Source organism: Phodopus roborovskii, unplaced genomic scaffold (genome assembly GCF_943737965.1).
Source record: "Phodopus roborovskii unplaced genomic scaffold, PHOROB, whole genome shotgun sequence".
Classification (NCBI taxonomy): Eukaryota; Metazoa; Chordata; class Mammalia; order Rodentia; family Cricetidae; genus Phodopus; species Phodopus roborovskii.
The window spans coordinates 12,614,288-12,642,170 of NW_026126599.1; the positions used below are offsets into that span (position 1 = coordinate 12,614,288).

At 37.6% G+C, this 27,883-nt stretch overlaps 2 protein-coding genes across 2 annotated transcripts in view; one reads left to right on the forward strand and one right to left on the reverse strand.

Moving 5' to 3' along the window:
- LOC127237076 (vomeronasal type-2 receptor 116-like) overlaps window positions 1–10,621 on the reverse strand; it is a 55,294-nt gene extending 44,673 nt beyond the window's left edge. Inside the window, exons 1-2 of the mRNA XM_051205113.1 lie at window positions 10,401–10,621; window positions 1,407–1,698 (exon numbers count right to left, since the gene is read on the reverse strand). Of these exons, the coding sequence (XP_051061070.1) occupies window positions 1,407–1,698; window positions 10,401–10,621 (513 nt within the window). The remainder of the gene's footprint in view (window positions 1–1,406; window positions 1,699–10,400) is intronic.
- A 13,826-nt stretch (window positions 10,622–24,447) lies between these two features.
- Window positions 24,448–27,883, forward strand: part of LOC127237077 (vomeronasal type-2 receptor 26-like) — a 35,997-nt gene continuing 32,561 nt past the window's right edge. The window contains exon 1 of the mRNA XM_051205114.1: window positions 24,448–24,665. Within this exon, the coding sequence (XP_051061071.1) occupies window positions 24,448–24,665 (218 nt within the window). The remainder of the gene's footprint in view (window positions 24,666–27,883) is intronic.

Sequence of the window (27,883 nt, forward strand, 5' to 3'; positions counted from 1 at the left end):
CCTTCAGGGAATCACCCAATACAGAAATTCTTAGGGGAAACTGTCCCTAGTAAACACATAGCACATTGTAGTGCTGTGGGAAACATCCTCAAGCTGTAAAGTGAGTGAAAGAGCTCATCACACAAGAAGTCCTCAATGGGGAGAGCAAACACATTCAGAAGGCAGGATTCCTCATTGTCTTGAAGATAAAATTGCAGAGATGTGCATCTCTGGTGACAATATCACTCATCACCTTGCTAAATGAGGCCTATCATCATGAGATATTCATTCAGCATGGGGTGACCTCTAAAGTATGTGCTGAGCTCACACTGCATAATTCTGTGGTCCATAGAAATAGGTATTTGGAGTCATCACCTTAGAGAGGAAGTGAGTTAATTACTCACTTCAAAGAATCATGCAACTGAACATTGGTGAGGAGAATGTCTTCTGTGATATGAGCTTCCTTTCTCACCATTTGATAGAATATGGTTTTGCCAATACTATGGGCTATAAAGTTATTAAGAGATAAGAAACAGCTAAAAAGTGACCAATATCCTGATACATTGGAAAGGTGCTACAGATTTCTCTTATTCCAATAGCAATGGAACAGAGCATTGGGTGTAGAGAACAATTACAAGAAACATTATCAAGTGCTTTACTCTGATCATATGACATCATATTTCCTAGCTTTATGAATATAAATCACACATTTGTTTTTAGATTTAGCTCCTGTGATTAGAAAAGAACAAGGCATGAAGATCTGGGGGAACATCACCAAGTACAGTTGCCTCATCCCTTCCTAATGATAGTTTTGATGAAGTCATCACCCAGTATCTAGTGTAAAATGCAAGTCTGTGAGAAAGACTGAAATTATCATGTATATCATGATTTCTCACATTAGGATGCAATACATATATAAATTGTTTTAGTGGGTTGTTTTGCCTCAGTAGTGCCTTGTAAGACCTATCTGTGTTATCTCTAAGTGGATGTTCTTTGTGAGTGCCATTCAGAGGTCTAGTTTCTTGAAAGATCATTAATTCCCTGCATCATTTTCAGTAGTGATGGACTTGAGGATTGTTCCACATTTACTTACATGCCTGACATCTGTCTTCCTCTGTCTGTCCATCAATGACCACTAGATGAAGTATGAGATGTTTATATGACTAGTATGCAGCACTAATCTAGGAAGCATGCTCGTATATATGGACAATGACTGAAGATAGAATCATGAATACTACTAAGTGATCTTCTTAGGAATCCAAGTATTTACTGCTCATGTTTTCACCACATTCATTTCACTTTTGATCCTAGCAATACACAGGTATTTATTTACTTATATTTTAACTCACAGCAATAAACAGACTATTCCTTTTGCTTTTGTTCACGTGTCCTATATGACTGTCTATATCAAAATTCTACTAACTTACTTGTGGAATTTTGTAGAGCTCCAAAAGTGTTCCTATTGCAGCAGAAAAGTCAGGCCTGATTCCTGCAATGATTCCAAGAGCTTTATGTTGAGTTCTGCATTTGTAGTTAGGAATAAACTCACTCCTTCCAGACAGCCACATCAGTGGGCCTTCTAGGGTTTTGCGGTGAGAGTTAAGGGCATTGTAAAGGTGGAATCCCAAGGTCACATTGGGAAGCAGGTTGGCATCCTTATTGAACTCCTCAACAGCAAAGTATGAAGTCAGCAAATATTGATAGTTTGTCCATCGCTCTCTAAACATGAGGGGCAGAATGATGAGCACAGTCAGGCCATTATTATCAGAAATTCCTAGCACATACAGGAAATGAGAGAATTTTAAGCCCTGATTTCTTTATTGACATATAAGACTAGTGTGAATGAGTCCTTAACAGCTCAGGAACATCATGGAATGGTTGATGAAGTCTCAGAATTGACTTGTTCTTCAGAGGTTGGTTTCTGGAAATGCATAATATGGATTGGAGTTTTAGGTGTCTGGTTGCTGTGGTTGCTGAGTACATGGTGCTTATGGTGTTTCTAGTAACAGAAGAGTCACTAATGTTTTCTCTATGAATATGAATAAGAGTTTCATAAACTTTTACTATATAATGAAACAATTTTATACTGAAATTTTAATTGTATAATAATTTTTTACATACCACCTCGTGTTAATATTTTTCTTTGGTAGAAGGACAAATGGCTAAGCAGTTAGGGACTCTGATTCATCTTGTAAAAATCATGAGATCTATTCTCAGTGCCTACATGGTGTCTCAGAATTGCCTATAGTTTCAGGCAAGGTATCCTCTTCTAACATATGTTTGTACCAATACACATGTGGCATACACACATATAGAGGAAGGTAAGCACTCAAACACATGACAGAATAATAAATAAACCTCCATGAATAGTGTTTCTGGGACTTGAGAACTGACTGAGAGGTTACGCCTACTTGCTGCTCTTGTGTGGTGTTGTGATTCAAGTCACAGCAGCTACTCTTTGAGCTACAATAATGTACAACACAGTATTAGGAGGACTCCATGTCCCTTGTTGGCCTCTAAAGACACCAGGCACACAAACAACTCGGCAAAGCAATCAAAGATATAAAATCAAAAACAATCTTTCAAAAAATATAAAACATAAAAAACAGAACAGAACAGCTTCCCTAATTTACAGATTAAAAGAGAACATAGAGCATCCTGTGTAAGACAGTGAAAGAATCAAAGTAAAAGCAGAATATATAAGACAAAAATCCCTGAATCCATGAGGCAGTAAAAGAGTGCTCAACATGAGAGGATAGGAAATGTTGGAAGCGGGTAGGTATGCTGAACTGTCTCACTCATTGCATTTTGTGGTTGGGGATGTGTCCCCAGGAGTTTTAAAAGCTGGAGTAGATGAGAGCTTAGGTGCCCCTCTGGAAACATAAGAGAATCTATGAGCCTCAATTTCACTAGATTCTGTTGAAGCAGAGATTCTCCCTAAAGAACTATAGGCAGCAGGAAGGCATGCCTTTGGTTACAGTGTGTTACATTGAGGTCTATGGCTAGATGCCTTGTTAGGAGAGGACATGTTGTTCAAAAATTGACAATTAGCATCCATTAGGAGAAGGAGAAATTAGTCTTCCCTGTGGATTTTCAAATACCAAGTGTTCAACAATATACATGAAAATGTATGTAAAATTTATATATCTATTTAAATGTATGTGTATGTAATATACATGATAAGTACATACATGTGGACTAATATGTACATTGCATAAATGCATATGTAATGTGTGTATACATATATGTGTATATAAATGCATACATGTGTATAAATGTAAACATGTATATGAATGCACACATAAATTTTATGTATAGGTATAAGTGCACACATGTGTGTAAATTCATACTTGTGTACAGAAGTATACATAAGTCTAAATGTGTATACCAGTATAAATGCAAACATGAAAAGTCCTGGAAAGAGTCATGTCTGCTCTTTAGAACTCAGTGATGTAGAGAGGTTGGAATGTTGCAGGTCTAGAAACCCATTACCTCAGTCTAGGCTGACTATAACATCCTGAACAGCCAATTCTTGAACACATCTGCAGGTGATTTAATCTTCTATAACAAAATCTAGTAACTTAGCATAACACTGGCTTCCACAACCTAAAACCTAAGCATGACATCAGGTAATATCTGTGGCCTTTACCATCTTGCCTGTGACATGCTCAGTCAATATTCCACAATTTATTTGAGTTACATCTTTCTTTATATTTGACTAGGAAATCATCATGAATCTGTCTCCCCAAGGAAACATGGAATTTTGGCTCACCTAAGTCTGTGTTCACTGGCAATGATCACTTAAAAATTATTCCAGAATAAATTATTTCTTTTTCAGTCTGAGCTGGGGCTGAGGTTTGCTCAATGACACAAATCAATACTGAGCACCAAACAACTGATTCAGAGGATTATATTTGTGCATTCATTTATTTACATATGTATTAATATTTCTTCATAACAATAATTATAAAACAATGAATCTGAGAGGGAATGGGGCTGTGGAGTCAGGAGGAAATTATAGAATTATCTTTTAAGTGTGGTGGTATGGGGAAAGGCATATGCTCAAAATATGGTGTATGCAAAAATTTTAGGTTAAAAAGAAAAATAATAATCTAAAAATTCAATATACAAAAATTTTTAAAGTTGACCCATATAATACATTGAAATCAAGGACATTCCACAGGGCATTTACACAGTATTCAGTCTGCAACAAGTTGTGGGTAGTAGGAAGAAGAAAGCATGGACTTTAGAGAACAGTAGTACAGGAAAATGATCCAATAGGGGGATAAAGCAGCAGATTGGCTTGAATAAGGATTTCAGAAAGAGAGCTCAGCGCTGTGCATCCACAAAACAGGCATCTGCCCAGAGGGTTATCCTGGAGTTTGAATGAAACCTTTGAGCCCATGCGGGAAAAAAATATAGAATTGTGAATCTGTTGATTATTGCAGGGAAACCCAAGACTATGAGGTTCCTGCATTCTGCCTGAGACCCACACAGCAGTCCCCTTGCCTGGTCATTAATACCCAACAGGTTTTCAACTGTCACTGTGTGTGCTGGTTCCATGGTAATAAGCCACACCAAATCCAGTAGATTCTGTGTGACGAGTTCCACAGACTGAGGCTAAAACTTCAAAGGAAGGTCTCTGGAAATGGTTGTGGAAGTTTTGGCCAGAGAAAAATATTGAGAAGTTATTCTCATGGCAATTTCTATTCTACTATTCTTTCCTTGTATCAACAAAATGTTCATGAAAACCTTCAATGACTTTTCAAACAAAAGAAATAAATGAGAAACCATCCCCTGGGATATGGTCTCTCACCATGATATAGTCTCTAGGAAAACCAGTGCTTTTTGAATCATTATATTATTCATACTTGTAAATAGTAATAGTATTGACAAAAACTTTCCCAACAACAAAATTTTATATGACTGTATGTATATGTCCATATGTGTAATCGAGGGTGAGTTAAAAGATTTAGTAAAGAAAGCTTTTTAATCAGAAAGAGTCAAAATAGCTCTATTTCAAAGACTCACAGGAGCAAGGCAACAAATGTTAAACATAAACTGACCATAAACATTTATTAACCTGATCTTAGATATAGGCAGTTGGCTGTGGTTAGCCTTGAATGATTTTCTCATTTATTGTTGGATAAGTTGCGTATTACTGTGCCTAATAATGATGATATTATTTGGGTAGTGCTTCACTGAACACACAAACTCTTAGAAGATACTAGTTTTATTATAAAAGGCCTTGTTTAAAAGCTGCAAAATACACTCAAATTCAAACTGCCTCTGTGTTTGTTTTGGTTTGTTATCATTGAATACTTATACACTTGGTTTTCAAGGATCCAAATCCCAGGGAATCCTACACACAGCTGGGGTAATGTATGGCACTAACATGGTTTCCCAGTCTCAAGACATGAAGGACACATCCTCCAGCTAAAGAGCAACCAGAGCAGTATGTTCTGGGTGTTCCAAGACAGTGAATATATCTAGCCAGCCCCATGTGGCTACAGAGCTCTGATGGTCAAAGGAGCAAAATGCGTCCTATGAAGAGGGTGGCCAATATCAGACACTCACCCAATTGACACTCAGGAGCTATATAAGCCAAAGAAAGGACACATTTCACACTGTCGGCTGACATCCCTCCATATGTACAGCTGGAAATCTGAAATTACAGAGTACAGGTATATTCCTTTCTGCTTCTTCTTCATGTCTCTATTTTAAACTAGATTGAAGTTTCTTCCACTAAATCTAGCAGAGCATTTATAGTTTCATTATTTGCTAATGTATTATACTCATATAATATGGTTTCATCAAATCTGTACCCGCTCCCACCATCCACTTTGGATGCTAACAGGTAGGAATACAGTTTCTATGTCAGATCCACCTTGATTCTACATGTCCTGTGGCTCAACTCTGTGATTCTCTTATCAAACAGGTCCTACCACTTCATTTGGGGGATAGCCAAGCTAATGGAAATAGCTTGTAATATTTGAGTATATATCAACAGCATTAACAAACAACTCAAAAGTAACTTGTATCTACCACTGAGATTTTTGCTCAACGACCGAGGCATTATCCCTCAGCTATAAACTAACCCCATGTAAATGCTTTATAAATGTATGTCTTTAGGAAGCTTCTATAGTAATACATCTCCATTAAGTTTTGTTCAAGGTATAGAGTTAGTTGTTTCTTTCACATACTCTCTCTTTTCCTCCTCTCCCCTCCCCTCCACTCCATTCCTCTCCTCTCCTCTGCTGTCATATCACCTGATACTTAACCATGCTTACTCCAGCATTTCAATTCACCTCTTCATACAATGTGTGTTCTATGCTCCTGCTAGTGACATCCCATCTCCATTGCACCTTAATGGTCTCATGATTTATATGGGTATTCCAGTTAAATAGAGATAATTGAAAATTCAAATCTAGCATCTGCATTTGAGGGAGAATTTGGCTTTTTCTTACTATGTCTGTGTTACCAACTTCAGAATAGAAATTCCAGCTCCAACCATTGCATGCAAATTTCATAATTTTATTTGTGTTTTCAGCTGAATAAAATTCAATTGTGTACATTTATCACAGGTTCAAGATCATTCATCAGTGATAGACATCTAAGATGTCTCCATGTCTGTTTTGTGTCTGATTGACCACCAGAATCTAAGACAGTGAGGAGAGGAAATAGCACAGGAAGAGACACTGTGTGGTTTAAAGTATAGGAAAAGCAATATTTCTCCAGTAGGGATTTTGGCTACTAATCTACTCCCTTTCTTATATTCCTAAAACTTAATAAAATATAAAATTAATGTTAATGTTTGTAAGACTACTTCCTAAGGTTTCTGTAGCTGAGGATATATAAATTCACTGGATATGGTTTAAAAAACCAGGAAAATCAATTATAAGCAGACAGGTAGGAATTTTTAACAAAAAGACTAGAAAAGTTTTTTTAAAAACTGCAACATGCTTTTTGTAACTGGGAGTCAATTTATTTAGAAAAATAGATATGGCACAGCATATTGTACATGTTATTTGGATTTGATTCTTGCTCCTGAGAGATAAAACTTACTACTGCAAATGTTTGATGAAGCTTTATAATTCCTAAGGATCTAAGAGACTAATTGGGAAAACAAAAACTGATTTAAAGACACACGTCTGATCAGTTATGTCATTAATGTGTTCAACACTAGGCACCTGGAAAATGTAGATAAAGAACATGTATTTAATAAGATATATTTGTAAAATAAAGCATATAAAAATTCCTAAAGTCTTTCCAGGCTAACACAAACTGACATGGATATAGACTTATACACTTTTTGTAGCTAACTATGTTAATCTTGAAGTATGTTAATAAACTAAGTAATATAAGAAACATATATTCTCTAAAATATGCTATTATTGATCACAATATTAATGCTCCCAGAGTTGATCTGGACTTAATTGGTTTATAGTTTTATTTTAATGTTAAAGTATTTTCATATAAACATTTAATTCAAAATTTTAAACCTCAAAGTTAACATGGATAACTATGTAAAATTCTAATCTTATAAAAATTACTAACTTGTAAACAGAAGAAAATAATTAAGACATGCAAATTAAAGATCAGTCACTTTATCAATGATCAGATTCTTTCATGTGCTCAGATGTATATTTTTGAACATAGTGAATAAAAATGGAATTCATTTAGAGTGAGACAATACTTAGCCTTTCATACATGTCATTAAGGACAAGTCTAAAGCATGTCACTAAAACTAAGAAATTTTTTCAATAAGGTATAGTTATTAAATTATGCCATATCCCTCAAAAAGCAGAGATATCTGCTCTATATGGAACTTTAGGAATTTAATAAAAAGGCTTCCCCTGGCAGACAAAAATACAAGCTTCTGGAATCAGCAGTTGAGGCTGTACAGAAATAAGATGGGAGAAACAGACTCCACCTGGATTTTACATCAACTGAGGTTTTATTGACCACTGGGCCACGAAGTGGCATAAGCTTTACCCAACAATAGGTCCCTGCACAAATTTGGACACTGTTGGGTTGAATGCCCTGCTCTGCCTGGACAAGGCAGGTCAGTTTTCCAAGTTCCTCTTCTCAGAGAAATGGCTCAGGTCTCATGAGTCTAATGGTTGCTGGCTGATGCTGCCCTGTGTGGCAGCCAAAGTCTAATGGTGTCTTATATGACATCCAAGGACATACAACCTGTGCTCCAAACAGACATACAGTTCACCATAGAGGATCCAAGACTGGCTTCCCAGGATTCAGGTAAGTCTTGGTCATTTCAACAGATACAGAGGCAATTTGGATTATGTTTCCTAATGACATTTGTCTTTCTCAGGTCTCTTGTAGTTTTGCTAGCAAGTTGTAGCAGTATAGGTTTAGCAGGACCAATCAGATCTACTCAGGTCCTTACCAACAAGGCTGCAACTGTATCGTCTGTCCCTATCATATGTGAAAATTTCTTTTTATAATCTCATAGGTCATGTCTTGAGAAAGGGAGAGTCACAGACAGAGTTAATTGCTGACAGACTTCACACTGAAAATGATAATCTCACGAAATTGACTTAAATGAGAATCAAACCGAAGCAATTATCTTTTGAATCCTTGAGCCCATTAAGCAATCATCTATGTCTCCTGGGTAAAGATCAGATAGAAAATGGTTTGAAATTGACATGACTTTTGATGGTCAAGGGGAGTAAATTAAGGATGGTAAATCTAAGCTGCAAAGGTTTGTTTAAGTTATTTAAGCTGTAGTAAATGAGTCTTACACTTTGAAAGGTACATATTTTATTATTAATCAGCTGTGTTGTGATAAGCTATTGATCTAGCTTTGATAAAGTACTGACTACTATTTCCATAGTGAAAGGGCAAAATTTTAAATTTCCTTTCAATTTTCTAAATACAGATTTAAAATAGCTACTTATTGTTCTGCATACAATATGATATAAATATATAAAATCTGGACAGATATCCGAGGGAAAATAGGCCCCCAAGGTTTTACAATGGCTCTAAAGCATGAGTGTACAACTAGAGATCCTCGTTAATGCTTCTTCTACAATGAGGATTTCAGTGCAGATTGCAGCCAGTGGTCATGATAATATATTAGAACCTTTATCTCTATCTGTAACTTATAAACACTAATGTAGAATTCATGGAGTCAAGACTTGGACCCACCTATGACAGATCAGACAGATTCCAGACAAGTGCTGTTGTTGGTTAACAGGTCAAACTTTGCTCCCTACTGCCTGTCCTTGGGGATGGGTTCTCTCCCACCTCCTGCTGTAGCAAGATACAGGACTACAGTCTTTTAACTTGTGAAACATTCCTAAACATCTTGAGACTTTTTTTCATATACTCAATAACGCATCTAGTAGGACTACAGACCTAGAAGTTTGTTTCCTGATCACACAGCAGTAAATGTGTTAAACCTTCAAGAAGATTTTTCTCAGTAGAAGATCATCCTAATTGAGAATTGATGTTCAAGTGAGCAGTGGCACAGATGATAGCAACAATAGAAACAAGCAACAGGAAATATAAAAAGCAATTCCAAATTACTCATTCAGAATATCATACCTAACCAAAAAATGAACTATAATATTCTCACAGAGATCCAGTGCCAAATGAGTAATTCAAATGTTAAAGATGAATAACCTAAAAGCAGATAGGAACAAACAAGTGAATTCAACTAAGCATTGAGACAAGGTGCAATGCTGTAGAGGAAAAAAGGCGGAGGGACAAGTAAAGGAGCAATATATATGTCAAAGACTTAATGCTAAGAAAGACAAATCCTAAACAGAAATTGAAATTATTGGGGAGGAAAAGAACATGTAAAATTGTTGTAAATGGAAAACACAATGCCAACAATAAAAATGCAGTGGGAATGTGACCCAAGCACCACTGACTAAAGAGAAGACAGAACATCAGGCATGATGGATGTGATTTTCATAACACTGGAGTATAATATCAATAAAAACTAAATAATAAATATGTCCTCAGTGTCAAAATCCTGGGGTATTTTCAAAAGATCAATGCAGAACACATGGATTAAAAGATACTAAGACACATTCTAAAGACATGCGGATTTATCTGAAACTTGATGTCTGTGAAAAGTAACATGCATTCAAACACAAGACATTTACATTCCCTAATGAAAATGTTGGACCTTTCTTTCCCATATTAGAGTCAATAGGTGCCTCATAGAATGGACAGACACAACAGCTGGTATTTTACCTTTGATCTCTACTTGACTAGAAAAATAAAGAGGAAAACAAATGTTTGTAGATGCATAAATGAAGGAAGATAATGTGCAATGATTTTCACTTTTCTGCATATACAGTTTGTTATTCTCAAAGGAATTACATGCACACAGATGAACAGGCACTGTCATGTAGCCAGAACAACTTCATCACAGTCACACAAGTACTTACTGAATGAGATCGAGACTTAGATTCAGTTTTGTGTCAAATGGCATCTGGAATTTCTGTTGTAATTCTAGTTTAAAGTAAATGGGGATAAATACACCTAGGATTATGTCAGCTTTCATGTAGGTGATGGGCTTCCAGTTCTCAAAACAGGTATAATGGGTCATTTTTCCTAATGTAAAGAAATACTGCAGGAGTAGGAAGAGACAAAGCAAAAGGAGGAACATGACAGGATCTGAACTACACACAGACTATGCCCTGCAACTATGATGAGCCAAGGAGATTATTGGCTTAGGTCATGGAACAGGCTCAGACTGGAGATACAGCTGGTTCCTATATTGCATCAGGCTTTCAGTCTGCACATAGGTTATAGTTCTCAAGCCAGACACGGGCACAGACAGAAGCACAGTTCAGACAAGTGAGGGTAAGACAGTGCTGAGATTCTCATCTAACAGTAACCTGAGTGACCCTGAATGTGCCGACTTTTCTTGCTTCTATTTCCCTCTCATACATGTCCTCTGGGGATCCCATAGTCCTGGGATTCTGCACCTGCATCCTCTATGCTGGTGAAAATATGTTGTGTCTTTCCTTCTTTCCCACCTCTATGATTTCATCATGGTCCACAGTGACTTTGGAGAGGATGATAGCCAGAGACAGTTGTAGGTGAGCAACCCAGCTGGTTTGTTTTGGATTGCTGTTTGGGGAGACACATAGAGGAAATGAAAAAACAAGTGAAAAAAAGCCATAGGTGACCTAAAAAGCACACACTTTCAATATTCCATAAAAAGCATTCCTAGAGTTTGAAGCAGTGTTGTGAGATTATACTGTCTGTCATTCATAAGGACACTGACCATCTTTTAATCCTCACTCTGGTTTTGCTCTCACCATTTGTAAGAATAATTATGCAGATGTAGAAAGTACTAAGTGTGTTCCAGAGAAATACAGAATATCACTTCCCACCTCACTCAACCACAGCATTAAAGTTCCCAAGAGAAATGTTTTCTGCCATTAGTGCAATCCGTTTACAGCCCTCTCTGCCTACATTTTGTAACAAATCACAACTAAATAGAATAATACTTCGTCTCTACACTTCTTCTTTTCTGTAATACTATTTATCAAAATTGCCCTTGCTAATATATCCTGGTTTTGTTATGTATTACTGATATAGAATATGATAAATCAGATTTTGGTATACATACATACATCATAGATACATACATGCATACATACATACATACACAGAGAGAGAGAGTGTGTGTGAGACAGAGAGAGAGAGAGAGAGAGAGAGAGACAGAGAGAGAGAGAGAGAGAGAGAGAGAGAGATTTACCCTAAAGAGTAGTTTGTTTCCCTAATGAATCTCTTTTGGAGAAAATTAATTTTTCCTTTGCATGTGGTTATCCATTAGAGAAAGGGTTACTGATGAAGGCAGGTGTCCAATTCTCATTTCAGCTGTAGAATCCTAAGTGGCACAGAACTTTCTAGGCCCTGTCTCAGGCTCTGTATTTTTAGAGGACTTTGTTCTTTGGGGTCCTAATGCACTCTGACTCTTAATCTCTTCTGGCTCAATTAACCTGAATATGGAGTAGTAATTTGATGGAGATACCCCATTTATGGGTGAATATTCCAAAGTCTTTCACTGTTTGTGTATTGTCTGTGTGGGTCTCTATATTTGTTCCCATCTGCTATAGGAGAAAGCTTCTTTAATGATGGCTGAGCTAGGTACTGGTCTAAGAATATACCATAATGTCACTAGTGGTCATTCTCTTGCTACATTCTATTAGCAGAAGAGTGGTACTTGCTTGTTTCCTAGATTCCTAGGCTACCTACTTTCATATTCTTAGTCACCAAAGCAGTGCCAGGTATGGGTTCAATCTAGTGGAGTTGAACTTATTTTTATGGATATTGGTTGATCACTTCAACAACCATTGCACTAGCAAATCTTGCAGGCAAAACACCATCATAGCTCATAAAATTTGAATTTGGTTTGGTGTTTAATTTCTTCTTTTGTAGCATGCAGAGTACCTCCTGTATCAAAGTTACAATATAGTTGTGAAGGTTCTATGGGTAGGAATTTTCTTCAGCAATAGGGTCTTGCAGTCAGTTTGTGGAGAGCAATCTAAAGTCATGGCAAATGCCTCTGTTGTTTGGGTGTTCCAAACAGACTTCTTGACCAACATCTCTATTTCATGTAACCCATTTCCAGTATTGTAATCTTCATTGGTGACAGCTGATGTTGAGCTGGGATTCTCTGACTCTATGGTGATTTTATTTTATTTTTTTTTATTTTACATATCGATCCCAGTTCCCTCTGCCTCCATCCCTCTTTTCCTCTCTCCCACCCTCCCATGCACCTCAACCCCCCTCCATTCCATTCTCCCCCACTTCACACGTAGGGTGATGCCCTCCTGGAGGGGTCATCTAAATCTGTCAAGGTATTTGGGACTAGGACTTCTCTCCTGTCTCTAGGTTAAGGGATTATCCCTCCAATGGGGATGTGCCTGCAAAGTCCTTTTGTGCACCAGGAATACATCCTAGTTCCACTGTATGAGGTCCCTTAGACTGCTCAGGCATTCTAGATGAGACACAGGTTCAGGGGGTCTGAGTCAATCCCATGCTGGATTCCAAGATATCAGTCTGGGGGACCATTAGCTCCTCCTTGTCCAGGTCAGCTGTCTCTATATGTTTCTGCAGCCTGGTCTTGTCCACCCTCTCTGCATCTGAATTCCAGTTCAGTTCAGTGTTTAGTTGTGGGTATTTGCTTCTGTTTCCATCAACTACTAGATGAGGGCTTCATGATGGTGGATAAGTTAATCATTGATCTCATTATCAGGGAAGGACATTTATGGTAGCCTTTCCACTGTTGCTCAAATTGTTAGTTGGGGTCAGTATTGAAGGTCTCTGAACATTTCTTTAGCTTCAGTTTTCTCTTCAACCCTACAATGGTTCCCTCTTATATGACCTCCCTCTCTCTCTCTCTCTCTCTCTCTCTCTCTCTCTCTCTCTCTCTCTCTCTCTCTCTCTCTCTCTCACACACACACACACACACACACACACACACACACATCTATGCCTCCTCTGACTCAGCTTCCTAGTCCCACGTGCTTTCCTCTCCTCCCTGTCTCTTTCTCCTTGTTCACTTTCAACTCACTGCCCCCCCACTTCCCATGTGCTCTGGAAAACTTGTCTTTTCCTCCTTTTGTGAGAGAACTTATATGAATTTCTTATAATCCACTTTGTATCCTAGTTCCTGTGGCAGTATGAATTATAGGCTGGTGATCCATTGCTGTATGTCTAAAATCTATATATGAGCAAGTACATATCATGTTCCTCTTTTGTGACTATGTTACCTCATTCAGGATGGTTTCTTCAAGTTCCATCCACTTGCCTGTGAATTTCAAGATTCCATTGGTTTTTTCCACAGAGTAGTATTCCATTGTGTAGATGTGCCACATCTTCTATATCCATTCTACAATTGAGAGGCATCTAGGTTGCTTCCAGGTTCTTGCTATTACAAATAATGCTGCTATGAACATAGTTGAACAGATGTCCTTTTTGCGTGAATGTGGATCATTTGGATATATGTCTAAGAGCGGAATTGCCAGGTCCTGTGGTAAACTAATTCCCATTTCCTGAGAAACCTCCATACTGATCTTCAAAATGGCTGAAAAAGTTTGCACTCCCACCAGCAGTGGAGGAATGTTTCCCTTTCTCTACATCCTCTCCAGCATAAATTGCCATTGGTGTTTCTAATTTTAGCCATGCTAGCAGGAGTAAGATGGTATTTCAAAGTTGTTTTGATTTGCATTTCCCTGATAGCTAAAGATGTTGAGCACTTTCTTAAATGTTTTTAGCCTTTTTGATTTCCTCTATTCAGAGTTCTCTATTCAGTTCTGCACCCATTTTTAATATGGTTGTTTGGTGTTTTGTTGACTAGTTGCTTGAGTTCTTTGTATATCTTGCAGATCAGCCCTTGTCAGATGTAGGATTGGTGAAGATCTTTTCCCATTCTGTGGGCTGCCATTTGGTCTCATCAACTATGTCCTTTGCCTTACAGAAGCTTCTAAGTTTGAGGAGGTCCCATTTATTAATTGTCTATCTCAATGTCTGTGCTACTGGAATTATGTTCAGGAAGTGATCTCCTATACCAATTTGTTCAAGGGTACCCCCCACTTTCTCTTCTGAGTGGTTCAGAGTGGCTGGATTTATGTAAGTTCTTTGATCCATTTGGACTTGAGTTTTGTGTGTGGAGATAGATATGGGTCTATCTGCAGTCTTCTACACACCATCATCTTGTTGTACCAGCACCATTTGTTGAAGATTCTTTCCTCCTCCCATTGTATACTTTTAGCTGTTTTGTCAAAATTCAGGTGTTCGTACGTGTGTGGGTAAATATCAGGATTTTCCATTTGATTCCACTGATCTACTTGTCTATTTTTGTGCCAATACCAGGCTGTTTTCAGGACTATAGCTTTGTAGTAGGGCTTAACGTCGGGGATGGTGATGCCTCTTAAAGTTCCTTTATTGTACAGGATTGTTTTGGCTATCCTGGGTCTTTTGTTTTTCCATATAAAGTTGATTATTATTCTTTCAAGTTCAGTGAGCAATTGTGCTGGGATTTTAATGGAAATTACATTGGATCTTTAGATTGCTTTTGGCAAGATTGCCATTTTTACTATGTTTATCCTACCTATCCAAGAGCATGGCAGATCTTTCCAGTTTCTGGTATCTTCTTTAATTTCTTTCTTTAAAGTCACAAAGTTCTTGCTATATAGGTCTTTCACTTGTTTGGTAAGTGTTTCCCCAAGTTACTTTATGTTGTTTGTGGCTGTTGTAAAGGGTGATGTTTCTCTGATTTCTTTCCCAGCCTCTTTGTCATCAGAATATAATAGGGCTATGGATTTTTTTGAGTTTATCTTGTATCGTGCTACTTTGCTGAAGGTGTTTATCAGCTCTTGGCGTTCCCTGGTAGAGTTTATTGGGTCGCTTATGTAAACTATCATATCATCTGCAAATAGAGACAGTTTGACTTCTTCCTTTCCATTTTGTATCCCCTTGATCTCCTTTTGTTGTCTTATTGCTTTAGCTAGAACTTCAAGTACAATATTGAAGAGATATGGAGAGAGAGGGCAGCCTTTTCTGGTTCCTGATTTTAGAGAAATCACCTTAAGCTTGTCTCCATTCAGTTTGATGTTGGCTATTGGTTTACTGTATATTGCTCTTATTATGTTTAGGTATGTTCCTGTTATCCCTGATCTCTCCAAGACCTTTATCGTGAAAGTGTATTGAATTTTGTCGAAGGCTTTTTCAGCATCGAGGGAGATGATCATATGGTTTTTCTTTTTCAGTTTGTTTATATGGTGGATCACATTGGTAGATTTTCATATGTTAAACCATCCTTGCAACCCAACCCAGGGATGAAGCCTACTTGGTCATGTTGGATGATTTCTCTGATGTATTCTTAGATTCTTTTTGCCAGTATTTTATTGAGTATTTTTGCATTGATGTTCATGAGGGATATTGGTCTGTAGTTTTCTTTCTTAGTTGTGTCTTTGTGTGGCTTGGGTACCAAGGTGATTGTAGCCTCATAAAAACAGTTTGATAATGAACCTTCTGTTTCTATTGTGTGGAACAATTTGAGGAGTATTGGTATTCACTCTTCCTTGAATTTCTCATAGAATTCTGCAATGAAGCCATCTGACCCTGGGCTTTTTTTTTTTTTTTTTTTTTTTTTTTTTTTTTGGAAGGCTTGTGATGGCTGCTGCTATTTTGTTAGGGATTATATATTTAAGTTGTTTGTCTGTTCTTGAATTAATTTTGGTAAGTGATAGTTATCAAGAAATTTTTTTCATTTCCTTTGACTTTTCGAATTTTTTTTCTTTTTTAAAAAATTTAATGTTTTTATTTTACAAATCAATCCAAGTTCCCTTTACCTCCCATCGTCCTATGCTTTCCAGAAACTCCCCCATCCATTCCCCCATCCATTCCCCCATCCATTCTCCCATCCATTCCCCAGGGAGGATGAGGCCTTCCATGAGGAATCATCAAAGTCTGTCAAGTCATTTGGGGTAGGGCCTAAGCCCTCCCACATGTCTCTGGGCTAAGGGAGTATACCTCCAACAGCAAAAGGACTCCAGAAGTTCCTTCCTGCACTAGGGATACATCCTGGTTCCATTATCAGAGGTACCTTGGACTTTCCAGGCCTCCTAACAGAGATCCACATTCAGGGGGTCTGTGTAGGTTCAGTGCTGGTTCCCCAGCTATCAATCTGGGGTTCATGAGCTCTGCCTTGTTCAGGTCAGCAGTTTCTGTGGGTTTCTCCAGCCTGGTCTTGGCCACTTTGCTCATCACTTCTCTGTAGTGAGATAGTCCTTCTGTGGCATTGACCATGCCCATTGGGAGGTGGAGCCATGGGTGGAAGTGACCTGTGGAAGGAAATCGGAGGGAGAGCCGGGAAAAGCTCTCTTGCTGTCATGACTCAGACAGGAGAGCTTCGGGTTGAATTTCCTGGTGTTTATCTGTCTAGGTTGTAAGTTATTTCTCCTTGAATAAACATCTATTCGGCCTATTTGTTTATCCTGATCCTTATTTAACCACGATATCTGGTGTCAGAAGTGGGATTAGGATTTTCACGGGACCTGGTTTAGATGGGATATAGGTAGATTAGCCTATTTTCTTGTGAATTTGAGTAAGAATGAGATAGTATTTTACAGCTTACATTGTTATGTATTCTTATGTGGTAAGCTATGTAAAATTAAGTTTATATTTTGTTATATTGTGTTAAATCTTTCCACTTACAATGTTTTATGCACATTATTTTTACCATATTCTATGTATGTATACTTTTCTTGTATTCAAGACATTTTGTATATTGATACAATTTGGGATATTTATCTTGCTGCCCTTTATAGTTCTACCTCTTGTCTTGACACTTATACTCTACCTCTATTTTAGGGATTTACATGTATGTATATGTAAATAGTTATATTGTTTAAGTATTTGTTCCTGATTTACTCAGGGAAGTTTTAATCAGTCTTTTAGCTAAATTCCTGAGTATTACAGATTATCTTCACTCATGTTTCCTGTACCTATGAGATTAGTCAGATATAGATGCTTAATCTTCAATCACTTCATAGACATGCAGAATATGGCATTTAAATGTTTTAATATTAGTACTCCATTAACATGAGACACTGTTGCTCCTGACAGCACCGTGCACTTTCCCAAAAATATGTTGGACACTGTTGTTGCTCCTTCTAGAGTTCATTCTCGCCTCAGCTAATGGCCTGTTGGGCAAAGAATTGCCCCCACCTTGACCACTGATTTGGACATGCAGTCTTATGTGCTTGCAGGAGACAAATATAGAAGACTGCTTGACCTTGCCAAGTCAGGGTAAGACAGCCATTCTACCTCCCTGCTGTTGTTGTGGTCTGTCAAGTTCTCTTGGCCTTAGCCAAAAACTGGGTGTACCAACGTTGCTGTGAGACCTTGGGTGACTGTCCAGATGGCTTGCTGTTTCTGTCCTTGCTGTACCTTTTGGAAGTTGTCCATCCGCACTTCCTGTCTACTCTAGTATTGTTATTTTCCTTCTTGATGAGGGACTAGACTTACGTTTTCCAGCTTAGGACAACTCTATTGTAAACTCCATTATGCCTTCACCCTAGGACTAGATATGTAGGTCATTTTGTTCTCGATTTTCCTTTTCTTAGAACACACTTGTTATTCACTGTTTTGTATATAGTTTTGTATTAAGCCTAAATCTTTTCTTTAGACTAAAAGGAAAATTGGGGGGTGGAGCCATGGGCGGAAGTGACCTATGGAAGGAAATCGGAGGGAGAGCCGGGAAAAGCTCTCTTGCTGTCATGACTCAGACAGGAGAGCTTCGGGTTGAATTTCCTGGTGTTCATCTGTCTAGGTTGTAAGTTATTTCTCCATGAATAAACATCTATTCGGCCTATTTGTTTATCCTGATCCTTATTTAACCACGATACTTCTCCCTCTCTGCAACTGGATTCCAGGAGTTCAGTTCAGTGTTTAGCTGTGGGTGTCTGTTTCTGTTTCCATCAACTGCTGGATGAGGGCTCTAAGATGGCATATAAGGTAATTATCAATCTCATTATCGGGAAAGGGCATTTAAGGTAGCCTCTCCACTATTGGTTAGATTGTTAGTTGGCGTCATCTTGTAGGTCTCTGTACATTTCTCAAAAGTCAGTTTTCTCTTCAAACCTATAATGGTTCCCTCTTTTATGGTATCTCTTTATTTTATTTTATTTTTTACTCTCATCTATTCCACCCCTGAATCAATATTCCTAGTCCCACATGCTCTCCTTTCCTCCCATTCTCTTTCTCCTAACTCCTTCTCCACTCACTGCCCCCCAAAATCCCACTATGTTGAGGAGATCATGTCCCTTTCCACTTTCGTGAGGGACCCTGCACAAATCTCTTAGGTTCCTCCTTCTATCCTAGTTTCTCTGGTGGTGTGAATTATAGGCTGGTGATCCTTTGTTCTATGTGTAAAATCCATATATGAATGAGTACATACCATGTTCCTCTTTTTGTGACTGGGTTACCTTATTCAGGAGGGTTTCTTCAACTTCCATCCATTTGCCAGCGAATTTCAAGATTCCATTGCCACACACACACACGCACACACAGAGAGAGAGAGAAAGAGAGAGAGAGAGAGAGAGTAATATTCCATTGTGTAGATGGATGTAGATTCTTCAGTTGAGGGGCATCTAGGTTGCTTCCAGGTTCTTGCTATCACAAATAATGCTGCTATGAGCATAGTTGAATAGATGTCCTTGTTGCATGAATGTGGATAATTTGGTATATGCCTAAGAGCAGAATTGCCGAGTCCTGAGGTAGACTGCTTCCCATTTTCCTGAGGAACCGCCATACTGATCTCCAAAATGGCTGAAAAAGTTTGTACTCCCACCAGGAGTAGAGGAGTTTCCCCCTTTCTCCACATCCTCTCCAGCGTAAGTTGTCATTAGTGTTTCTAATTTTAGCCATTCTGGCAGGAGTAAGATGGTATCTCAGAGTTGTTTTGATTTGTATTTCCCTGGTGGCTAAGGATGTTTCTTAACTGTCTTTCAGCCATTTTGGATTCCTGTATGGAGATTTCTCTCTTCAGTTCTGTACTATGCTTTTTAACAGTGATATTTGGTGTTTTGTGACTAATTTCTTGAGTTCTTTGTATGTTTTTGATATCAGCCCTCTGTCAGATATGGGGTTGGTGAAGATCTGTTCCCAGTCTGTGGGCTGTTGTTTGGTCTTGTCAACTGTCAAGCCTTTACAGAAGCTTCCCAGTTTGAGAAGGTCCCGTTTATTAATTGTTGGTCTCAGTGTCTGTGCTAGTGTTGTTATGTTTAGGAAGCGGTCTCCTGTATCAATTTGTTCAAGGGTACCTCCCACTTTCTCTTCTAAGAGGTTCAATGTAGCTGGATTTATGTTGAGGTCTTTGATCCATTTGGACTTGAGTTTTGTGCATGGCAATAGACGTGGGTCTATCTGTAGTCTTCTACACACTATCATTCAGTTGTGCCAGCACCATTTGTTGAAGATGCTTTCCTCCTCCCATTGTATACTTTTAGCTGTTTTGGCAAAAATAAGTTGTTTGTAGGTGTGTGGGTTAATATCAGGATTTTTGATTTGATTCCATTGGTCTACCTGTCTATTTTTGTGCCAATACCAAGCTGTTTTCAGGACTATAGCTCTATAGTAGAGCTTGAAATAGAGAATGTTGATGGCTCCTGAAGTCCCTTTATTGTACATGGTTGTTTTGGCTATCCTGGCTCTTTTTGTTTTTCTGTATAAAGTTGAATATTATCCTTTCAAAGTCAGTGAAGAATTGTGCTGGGATTTTAATGGAAATTACATTGGATCTGTAGATTGCTTTTGGCAAGATTGCCATTTTTACCATGTTTATACTACCTATCCAAGAGCATGGCAGATCTTTCCAATTTCTGGTATCTTCTTTAATTTCTTTCTTTAAAGACACAAAGTTCTTTATTTGCCTTTCACTTATTTGGTAAGTGTTACGCCAAGAAACTTTATGTTGTTTGTGGCTATTATAAAGGGTGATATTTCTCTGATTTCTTTCTCAGCTCCATTGTCATCTGTATATAATAGGGCTATGGATTTTTTAAAATTTATCTTGTATCCTACTAGTTTGCTGAAGATGTTTATCAGCTGTAGGAGTTCCTTGTTAGAGTTTTTCAGGTCACTTATATAAACTAACATATCATCTGCAAATAGTGACACTTTGACTTCTTCCTTTCCAATGTTATTCCCTTCATCTCCTTTTGTTGTCTTATTGCTTTAGCTAGAACTTCTAATACAATATTGAAGAGATATAGAGATAGAGGGCAGCCTTGTCTTGTTCCTGATTTTAGAGAAATCACCTTAAGCTTCTTTCCATTCAGTTTGATGTTGGCTGTTGGTTTACTGTATATTGCTTTTATTATGTTTAGGTATGTTCCTGTTATCCCTGATTTCTCCAAGACCTTTATCATGAAAGGGTGTTGGATTTTGTCAAAGGCTTTTTCAGCATCTAGTGAGATGATCATATGGTTTTTCTCTTTCAGTTTGTTTATATGGTGGATCACATTGATACATTTTCATATGTTGAAGCATCCTTGCATCTCTGAGATGAAGCCTAGTTGGTCATGGTGCATGATTTCTCTGATGTGTTCTTGGATTCAATTTGCCAGTATTTCATTAAGTATTTTTGCATCGGTGTTCATGAGGGATATTGGTCTGTAGTTCTCTTTCTTGTTTGTGTCTTTGTGTGGCTTGGGTACCAAGGTAATTGTGGCCTTGTAAAAACAAAGTTTGGTAATGAACCTTCTGTTTCTATTGTATGGAACAATTTGAGGAGTATTGGTATTAGCTCTTGTTTTTCAATGTACAAGAAGCACACAGAGCACCAATTAGAATGAGCCAGAAAAGAAACTCTAAACTTCAGAAGAGCCTAGACAGATGCTATCCAGACTTTAAAAGACTGAAACTAATATACCCAGCAAAACTTACAATCAGAAAACAAGAAAAATAATCCATCATAAAAACAAAAGTAGACAGCATCAATCTTTATTTCCAACTCTCAAGAAGGCAATAGAAAGAAAATATAAATCTGATGAGGTTAACCATACCTAGGGGAAAATGGAAATAAATAACACCAGAGCAGCAATTCAAAAGTGCAAGAAATATCAACACCATAACAACGAAAAAGCAGATATCAATAAACATTGTTCATTGGAATTTTGTAACTTCAATTGCCTCCGTTCTTTGGCAGAGACTACCAGAATGGATTAGAAAACAAGATACATTTTTTTCTGCTGTTGGCATCTTCTAAACACTCCTTACCATCGTGGACAGATATCATTTCAGGGTAAAAGGATAGAAGAAATATTACAAGAAAATTAACCAATAAAATAATTAGAGCCTGTGTCAGTTGGAAAGAAAATGGTTCCCAAATGGAATGGCACTATTGGTAGGCATGGCTTTGTTGGAGTAGGTGTGGCCTTATTGGAGAAAGTGTGTCACTCCAGAGTTGACTTTGGGGTTTCATATATTCTCAAGACAGTACCCAGTGTCTCACACCACTTCCTGTTGCCTGTGAATCAAGATGTAAGGACACTTAAATCCTGCTTTAGCACAATAGCTGCTTGCATGCTGTCTTGTTTCCAAACATGACAATAATTGACTAAACTTACCTGTAAACGAGCCAATACAATTAAATGTTTTCCTTTATACAAGTTTCTATGACCATGGCATCTCTTCACAGTAATAGAATCCCTAACTAAGAGAGAACTTGATAGTAGGGATTGGGGTATTGCTGTGATATACATGACAATGCATTTCTTTGAAGAAATATGGACATTGGGTCTGTGGATTAGAAAAGTAGTTGAATGCTTTGAGTGCTGCTTAATGAACTATCCTAACAGAATCATGGAAGACAGTGATGCTCAGTGTGATTTGATAAACTGTGGGTGCTGTTCTCGAGGTTACAGAAGACAAAAATATATGGCCTAGAGATCATTCTAGTCATATTTTGGTAAAGAATGTGGCTGATTTTTTCCCTCATCTGAAGAGTTTGGCTAAGGCTAAAATGAAGAGTTAGGGATGAATTTGGATTGATCCCATGGGCAGAGGAAATCTCAAAATAGACTAGACTTAATATACTAGACTTAGTATAGACTTTAATTTGTTTATTAATGCTAATACTAGTGAAGATTTATAATAAAAATGAATAAGGAGACAGTCATATTAAGAACTTGGAAAAAAGGCAGTGGGGCTCCCTCAGAGCAAAATTTCACCCAGCTAAGTTTCAAACTAATGAAAGTAATCAAAGAAAGTCTCAGAGCATGTAACATGGTGCATGCCTTTAACCCTACCACATGGAAGACAGAGGCTGGTGAAACTGAGTTTGAGGCCAGCCTGGTCTACAGAGCAAGTCTAGAACAGCTAAGCTTAGGCAAAGAAGGTAAGGATTGAAATAGGATGTTAGTAAAGAAGTAATTGAACAAAAGGGCTATGTTCTAGTCTCAGTAGTTAGCAGAACACAGCAGCTTTGGCCACATGGTTCTGAAGGTAAGGACAGAAGAAGGGTGCTATGGAACTTGCCCCCATAGCAGAGACATGTCTCAAGTATATCACTGAATGGAGGCCTAGAGTGTCTTGCACATGAAGATGTGAAGGTGAAGACTGGATTGTCTTGAAGACCTCAAGATTTTGAAGAGATTTAATAAGAATAACATATATTGTTCTGAGGAAAAATTCATTGGGTATATATAAGGGTTCCAATAACCAAAATTTTGTAAGTTTATGCATAAGACACATCAATTTATTTACTTACTTACTTACTTACTTACTTACTTGTTTGCTTATTCATTTATTGAGAGTTAATTACTTGATTGCTCATCCCTTTCTTCTCTATAAAGCATCCAGTGTACCCCTCTATGCTCTTTTGAAAATTGATGGCCTCTTTCTTCATAAATTGTTGTTACCAGTGTAGCATATATACATATGCCATATTTGATTTGATTTCTACCATATGATAATTATCAGAAATATATAACAAAACCATGAAATTTTATCAAGAATATTCCTGATAAAAAGGTATTATAGGAAAGGTGAAGTAGTGTGGAGATGAAGTATTCTATTTAGTTGGGGTTTTTTTTTTTTTGTTTTGTTTTGTTTTGTTTAGACTTTATACTGGGTGAGGTGCTATAGCAGAGTGCACTAAATAATAGAACACAGTTTACTGTGTGGGAACTTTAATACTGTGCTTGGGTAAGGTGGGAAATGGTCCCCTATATCTGTCAGGGAACACACTCCTTTCTACATAATTTCTGCATAATTATTGCTACAAATAGAGTGAGCAAGCCTAGAGTGAGGATTAAAAGAAGGTCAGTGTGCTTGTGAAAGACAGGAGAAACTCACACCACTGCTTCACCCTCTCTTGAAAGCATTGTATGGAATATCACAAGTGTGTGCTTTGTGGAGTCAACTATGACTTTTTCTCATTTGTTCACACTTCCTCTATGTGTCTCTCCAAACAGCAATCCAAAACAAACCAGCTGGGTTAATGACCTACAACTCTGTCTCTGGATATTGTCCTCTCCAAAGTCACTGTGGACCATGATGAAATCATAGAGGTGGAAAAGAAGGAAAGACACAAACATGTTTTTCATCAGCATTGAGGATGCAGGTGCAGAGTCCCAGGACTGTGGGATCCCCAGAGCACATGTATGAGATGGAAATAGAAGCAAGAAAAGTCAACACATTCAGAGTCACTCAAGTTACACTTAGAGGAGAATCTCAGCACCATCTTACCCTCGCTTGTCTGGACTGTGCTTCTGTCTGTGCCCTTGATTTGCATGAGAACCATAGCCTATGTGCAGCCAGAAAGCCTGATGCAGGACCAAGAACCAGCTGTAGCTACTGTCTTCTCTGACCCTGTTGAGGTCTGAGCCTGTTCCATGATGTAAGCCAATAATCTCCTTGGCTCAGCCTAAGTGCTGGGCATTGTCTCTGTATTGCAAAGACCCTGCCATGTCCCTTCCTTTGCTTTGTCTCTTCTTAATCCAGCAATTATTGCTTACATTAGGGGAAATGACTCATCAGAGCTGTTCTGACTACTGGGAACCCAGCACCTATATGAAAGCTGACATAATCATAGGTGCATTTATCCCTATTTACATCACACTAGAAATATCAGAAGCAAACAAGATAACATTTGAGAAAAAACCGGATCCAGTAGAAATCCCTTTGTAAGTACTTATGTGACTGTGCTGACGGTGTTCTGGCTACATGACAGTGCAAGTTCATCTCTACACATGTAATTCATTTGAGATTAATGATCTGCATACACAGGATGTGAAAACCATTGCAAACTTTCTTCTTTTATTATGCGTCTACAGACCTTTGTTTTCCTCTTCTTCATTATTCCGGTTAGGTAGAGATCAAAGAGGGAAATCACCAACTTTCTGTCTATCCATGCTGTGATTCTATGGTCAGGCTTACATTTTTTTTTTTTTTCAGATTGACTCTAATCTGTCAAGGAGAAGTTCTTCCAGTTTCACATATCTTTGGGAATCTAAATGTCTAATGTCTTGTGTTTGAATGTCTGCGTCTTTCTAGAGAGTTGGGGAGTTTCTTCTGAATCTCCGAGTTTAGTACTTATCTTAGCATTTCCTATCCCACCTGATCTTGCATTGGCCTCTTTAAAGGATCTCAGAGTTTGGACAACTAGTCATGTTTACTACTTATTTTATTTTGCATTGATATTTTTGATGCAGTATTCATGCCTGATATTTTGTCTTTTGCTTAGTTGGTTCTTCTGGGCTCAAGTTCCACAGTGCTTTTATTGGAGGTTTTTGGTTTCCTTTTTTTTTTTTTTTTTTCATTTCAAACATTCTATCTCTTTTACTCTTCCCCATAATGTCAATTTTCCTGTAGGTTTTGTCTTTCTTGGCACTCAGTCCTTGATATATATTGCTGTTTTACTTGTCCCTCAGCCTTTGATCTTCTCCTGCACAGTGTTTAGTCTTGTCTCAATGTACAACTGAATTCATTTGCTTGTTTCTATCTTCTCTTAGGTCATTTATCTTTTTTACTTTTTGAACTACTCATATGACACTTGGGCTCTCTGAATATCTATGACTTCATTTGTTTGTTAGTTATGATATTGTGGAGGAATTATTTTGCATGGTTTTTCATAATTCCTGATTTATTTATTGTCACTATAACTGATACCTTTGTTCTTTTGAATATCAACTCAAGATAGGATGGTCCTCCACTTAGAAATACTTTTTGAAGGCTATATCAATGCACTTCTCTGTGATCAGGGAACAGATTTCCAGGCCTATATTCCTTCTAGTTGTGGTGTTATGGAATATGTGAAGAGAAAATCCCAAGATACCTGAAATTTGGCACTTAAACTACTCTTAGGAAAACTATCACAGGATGGAAAGACTGTAGTCGAGTAGCCTACTACAGCATTAGGTAGAAGGAGTACTAAGACCAGAAAATAAAATAGCTCATCCTCAGGGACAGTAGGCAGGAAAGCTTGAATTGTTAACTGACAGCAGCACATATTTGAAGTCTGTGTGATCTGTCACAGGTGGATCTAAGTTCCAAACCTCTGAATCTTTCATTTTTTAAGTTTATTTGTGGAGATAAAAGTTTTAGATATATAAGCTTGATGACTGTAATCTGCCATGAAATCTCATTGTAGAAAAAGCAAGTAACCAGAGTCTATAAATAGCTATAATAGACTCGTACCTTAGGGCCAAAGCAAAGGCTGGTGGACCCAAACAGAGATAGTAGCATGAACTTGGGGAAATGAATGTATCATGACCAAGCAAAGTAGGGCATTCAGACCAACAGTGTCCACAGTTTTGGCAGGGACTTGGTGGTGGGAAAAGCATATGCCAGTTATTAGTGCAGTAGTTAGCATCACCACAGTTGAAGTGAGATCCAGGTGGAGTCTGTTTCCCCATCGTATTTGTGGATACTTCAACTGCTGATTCCTGAACCTGGTATTTTTGTCTATCAGTGGAAGCCTTTTTATTAAGTACCTTCAGTTCCATATTCAGCAGATCTCTCTGAGTTGTTTGAAGGACATGGTATAATTTAATATTTGGAAAAAAACTTCGCTTATTTTTAGTTACTTGCATACTTGCTTCTGTATTGTCCTTGATAGCATACACAGAAGGCTAGAGTTTGTCCCTCTGTAAAGGTATTACATTAATATTCATCATGACCAAAAGCACAGCTCTGAGCACATTAAAAAACTTAAGCATTTATGAAGTGACTGATCATTAGCTTCCGTGTCTTAATTGTCTTTTACAGTTTACAACAAAGTTTAAGCTTTTATAAGATTAGAATTTTAATGCTTATCCCGTTTAAATTTGAGCCTTAAACTTTTGAATTGAAGGTTTAATTGTAGATCCTTTAGCAAGAAAATGAAAATTTAAACCACAAATACAGTCCACAATGAGACTGGGAACATTACTTCATGATCTTTCATAGTGTACTTTATAGGATAAGATTTTCTTATATGACTTAGTTTATGCAAATAGCTAAACAATAACAAAGTTAATAAAGACAAAGAGGATATAACTTCATCTTCAAGCCCTTTTCTGCTACCTTGATAGAATTTACAAAATTATAAACTTTATTTATCAAATATACCCTATTCATTAGATGATGCATGTTGCTCCTTATCTAGATTTTCTAGATGCCTAGTGTTGAATACAGTTAGAAATGACATAACTAGTCACACATACATTGCTAAATCAGTTTCTGTTATCTTGAACTCTTAGAACATTAGGAATCATACACCTTCATCAAACATTTGCTGCAGTGAGTTCTATTTGCCACAAACAGGAATTGAATCCAAGTCACATATACACTATAGTGTATAAGATTTATCTTCCTAAACAAGAGTTGAATCCCAGCTAAACAGAAGCATGTTGTAGATTTTTTTTAAACTATTAAGTCTTTTTGTTACAAATTTGAAGTAAATTTTGTTATCTGTTTTGCAGATTTTTAAACCACATCCAATGAATTTACAAATCCTAAGATACAGAAACTTTATAAAATTTTCTTAGAAATTTTAAGATAAATTTTAAACTTTAGCAAAATATCTAGGGATATAAGAAAGGGGAGTCAATTAGCAGCCATAACCCCTATTGGGAAAAGTTTGCTTTTGTATGTTTTAAATCACATAGAGGTTTTTTCCGGTGATATTCTGTTTTGCTCCTCTTCTCACTATCATATATTCAGGTGGCTAGCTTAACACAGGACAGATTCTAAAAATCTTTGAAACACCATGCTCATATCTGGAGGGAAAAGTATAAAATGCAACCCCAGAGTCACCTTATTTATAGGGTGCAACAGAATAACACAGTTTTTAATATTACCCATACCCCAAAACTATATCAATTGATCAGAAGAAGGGACCAGAGCAAGCAGAGGACAAAAG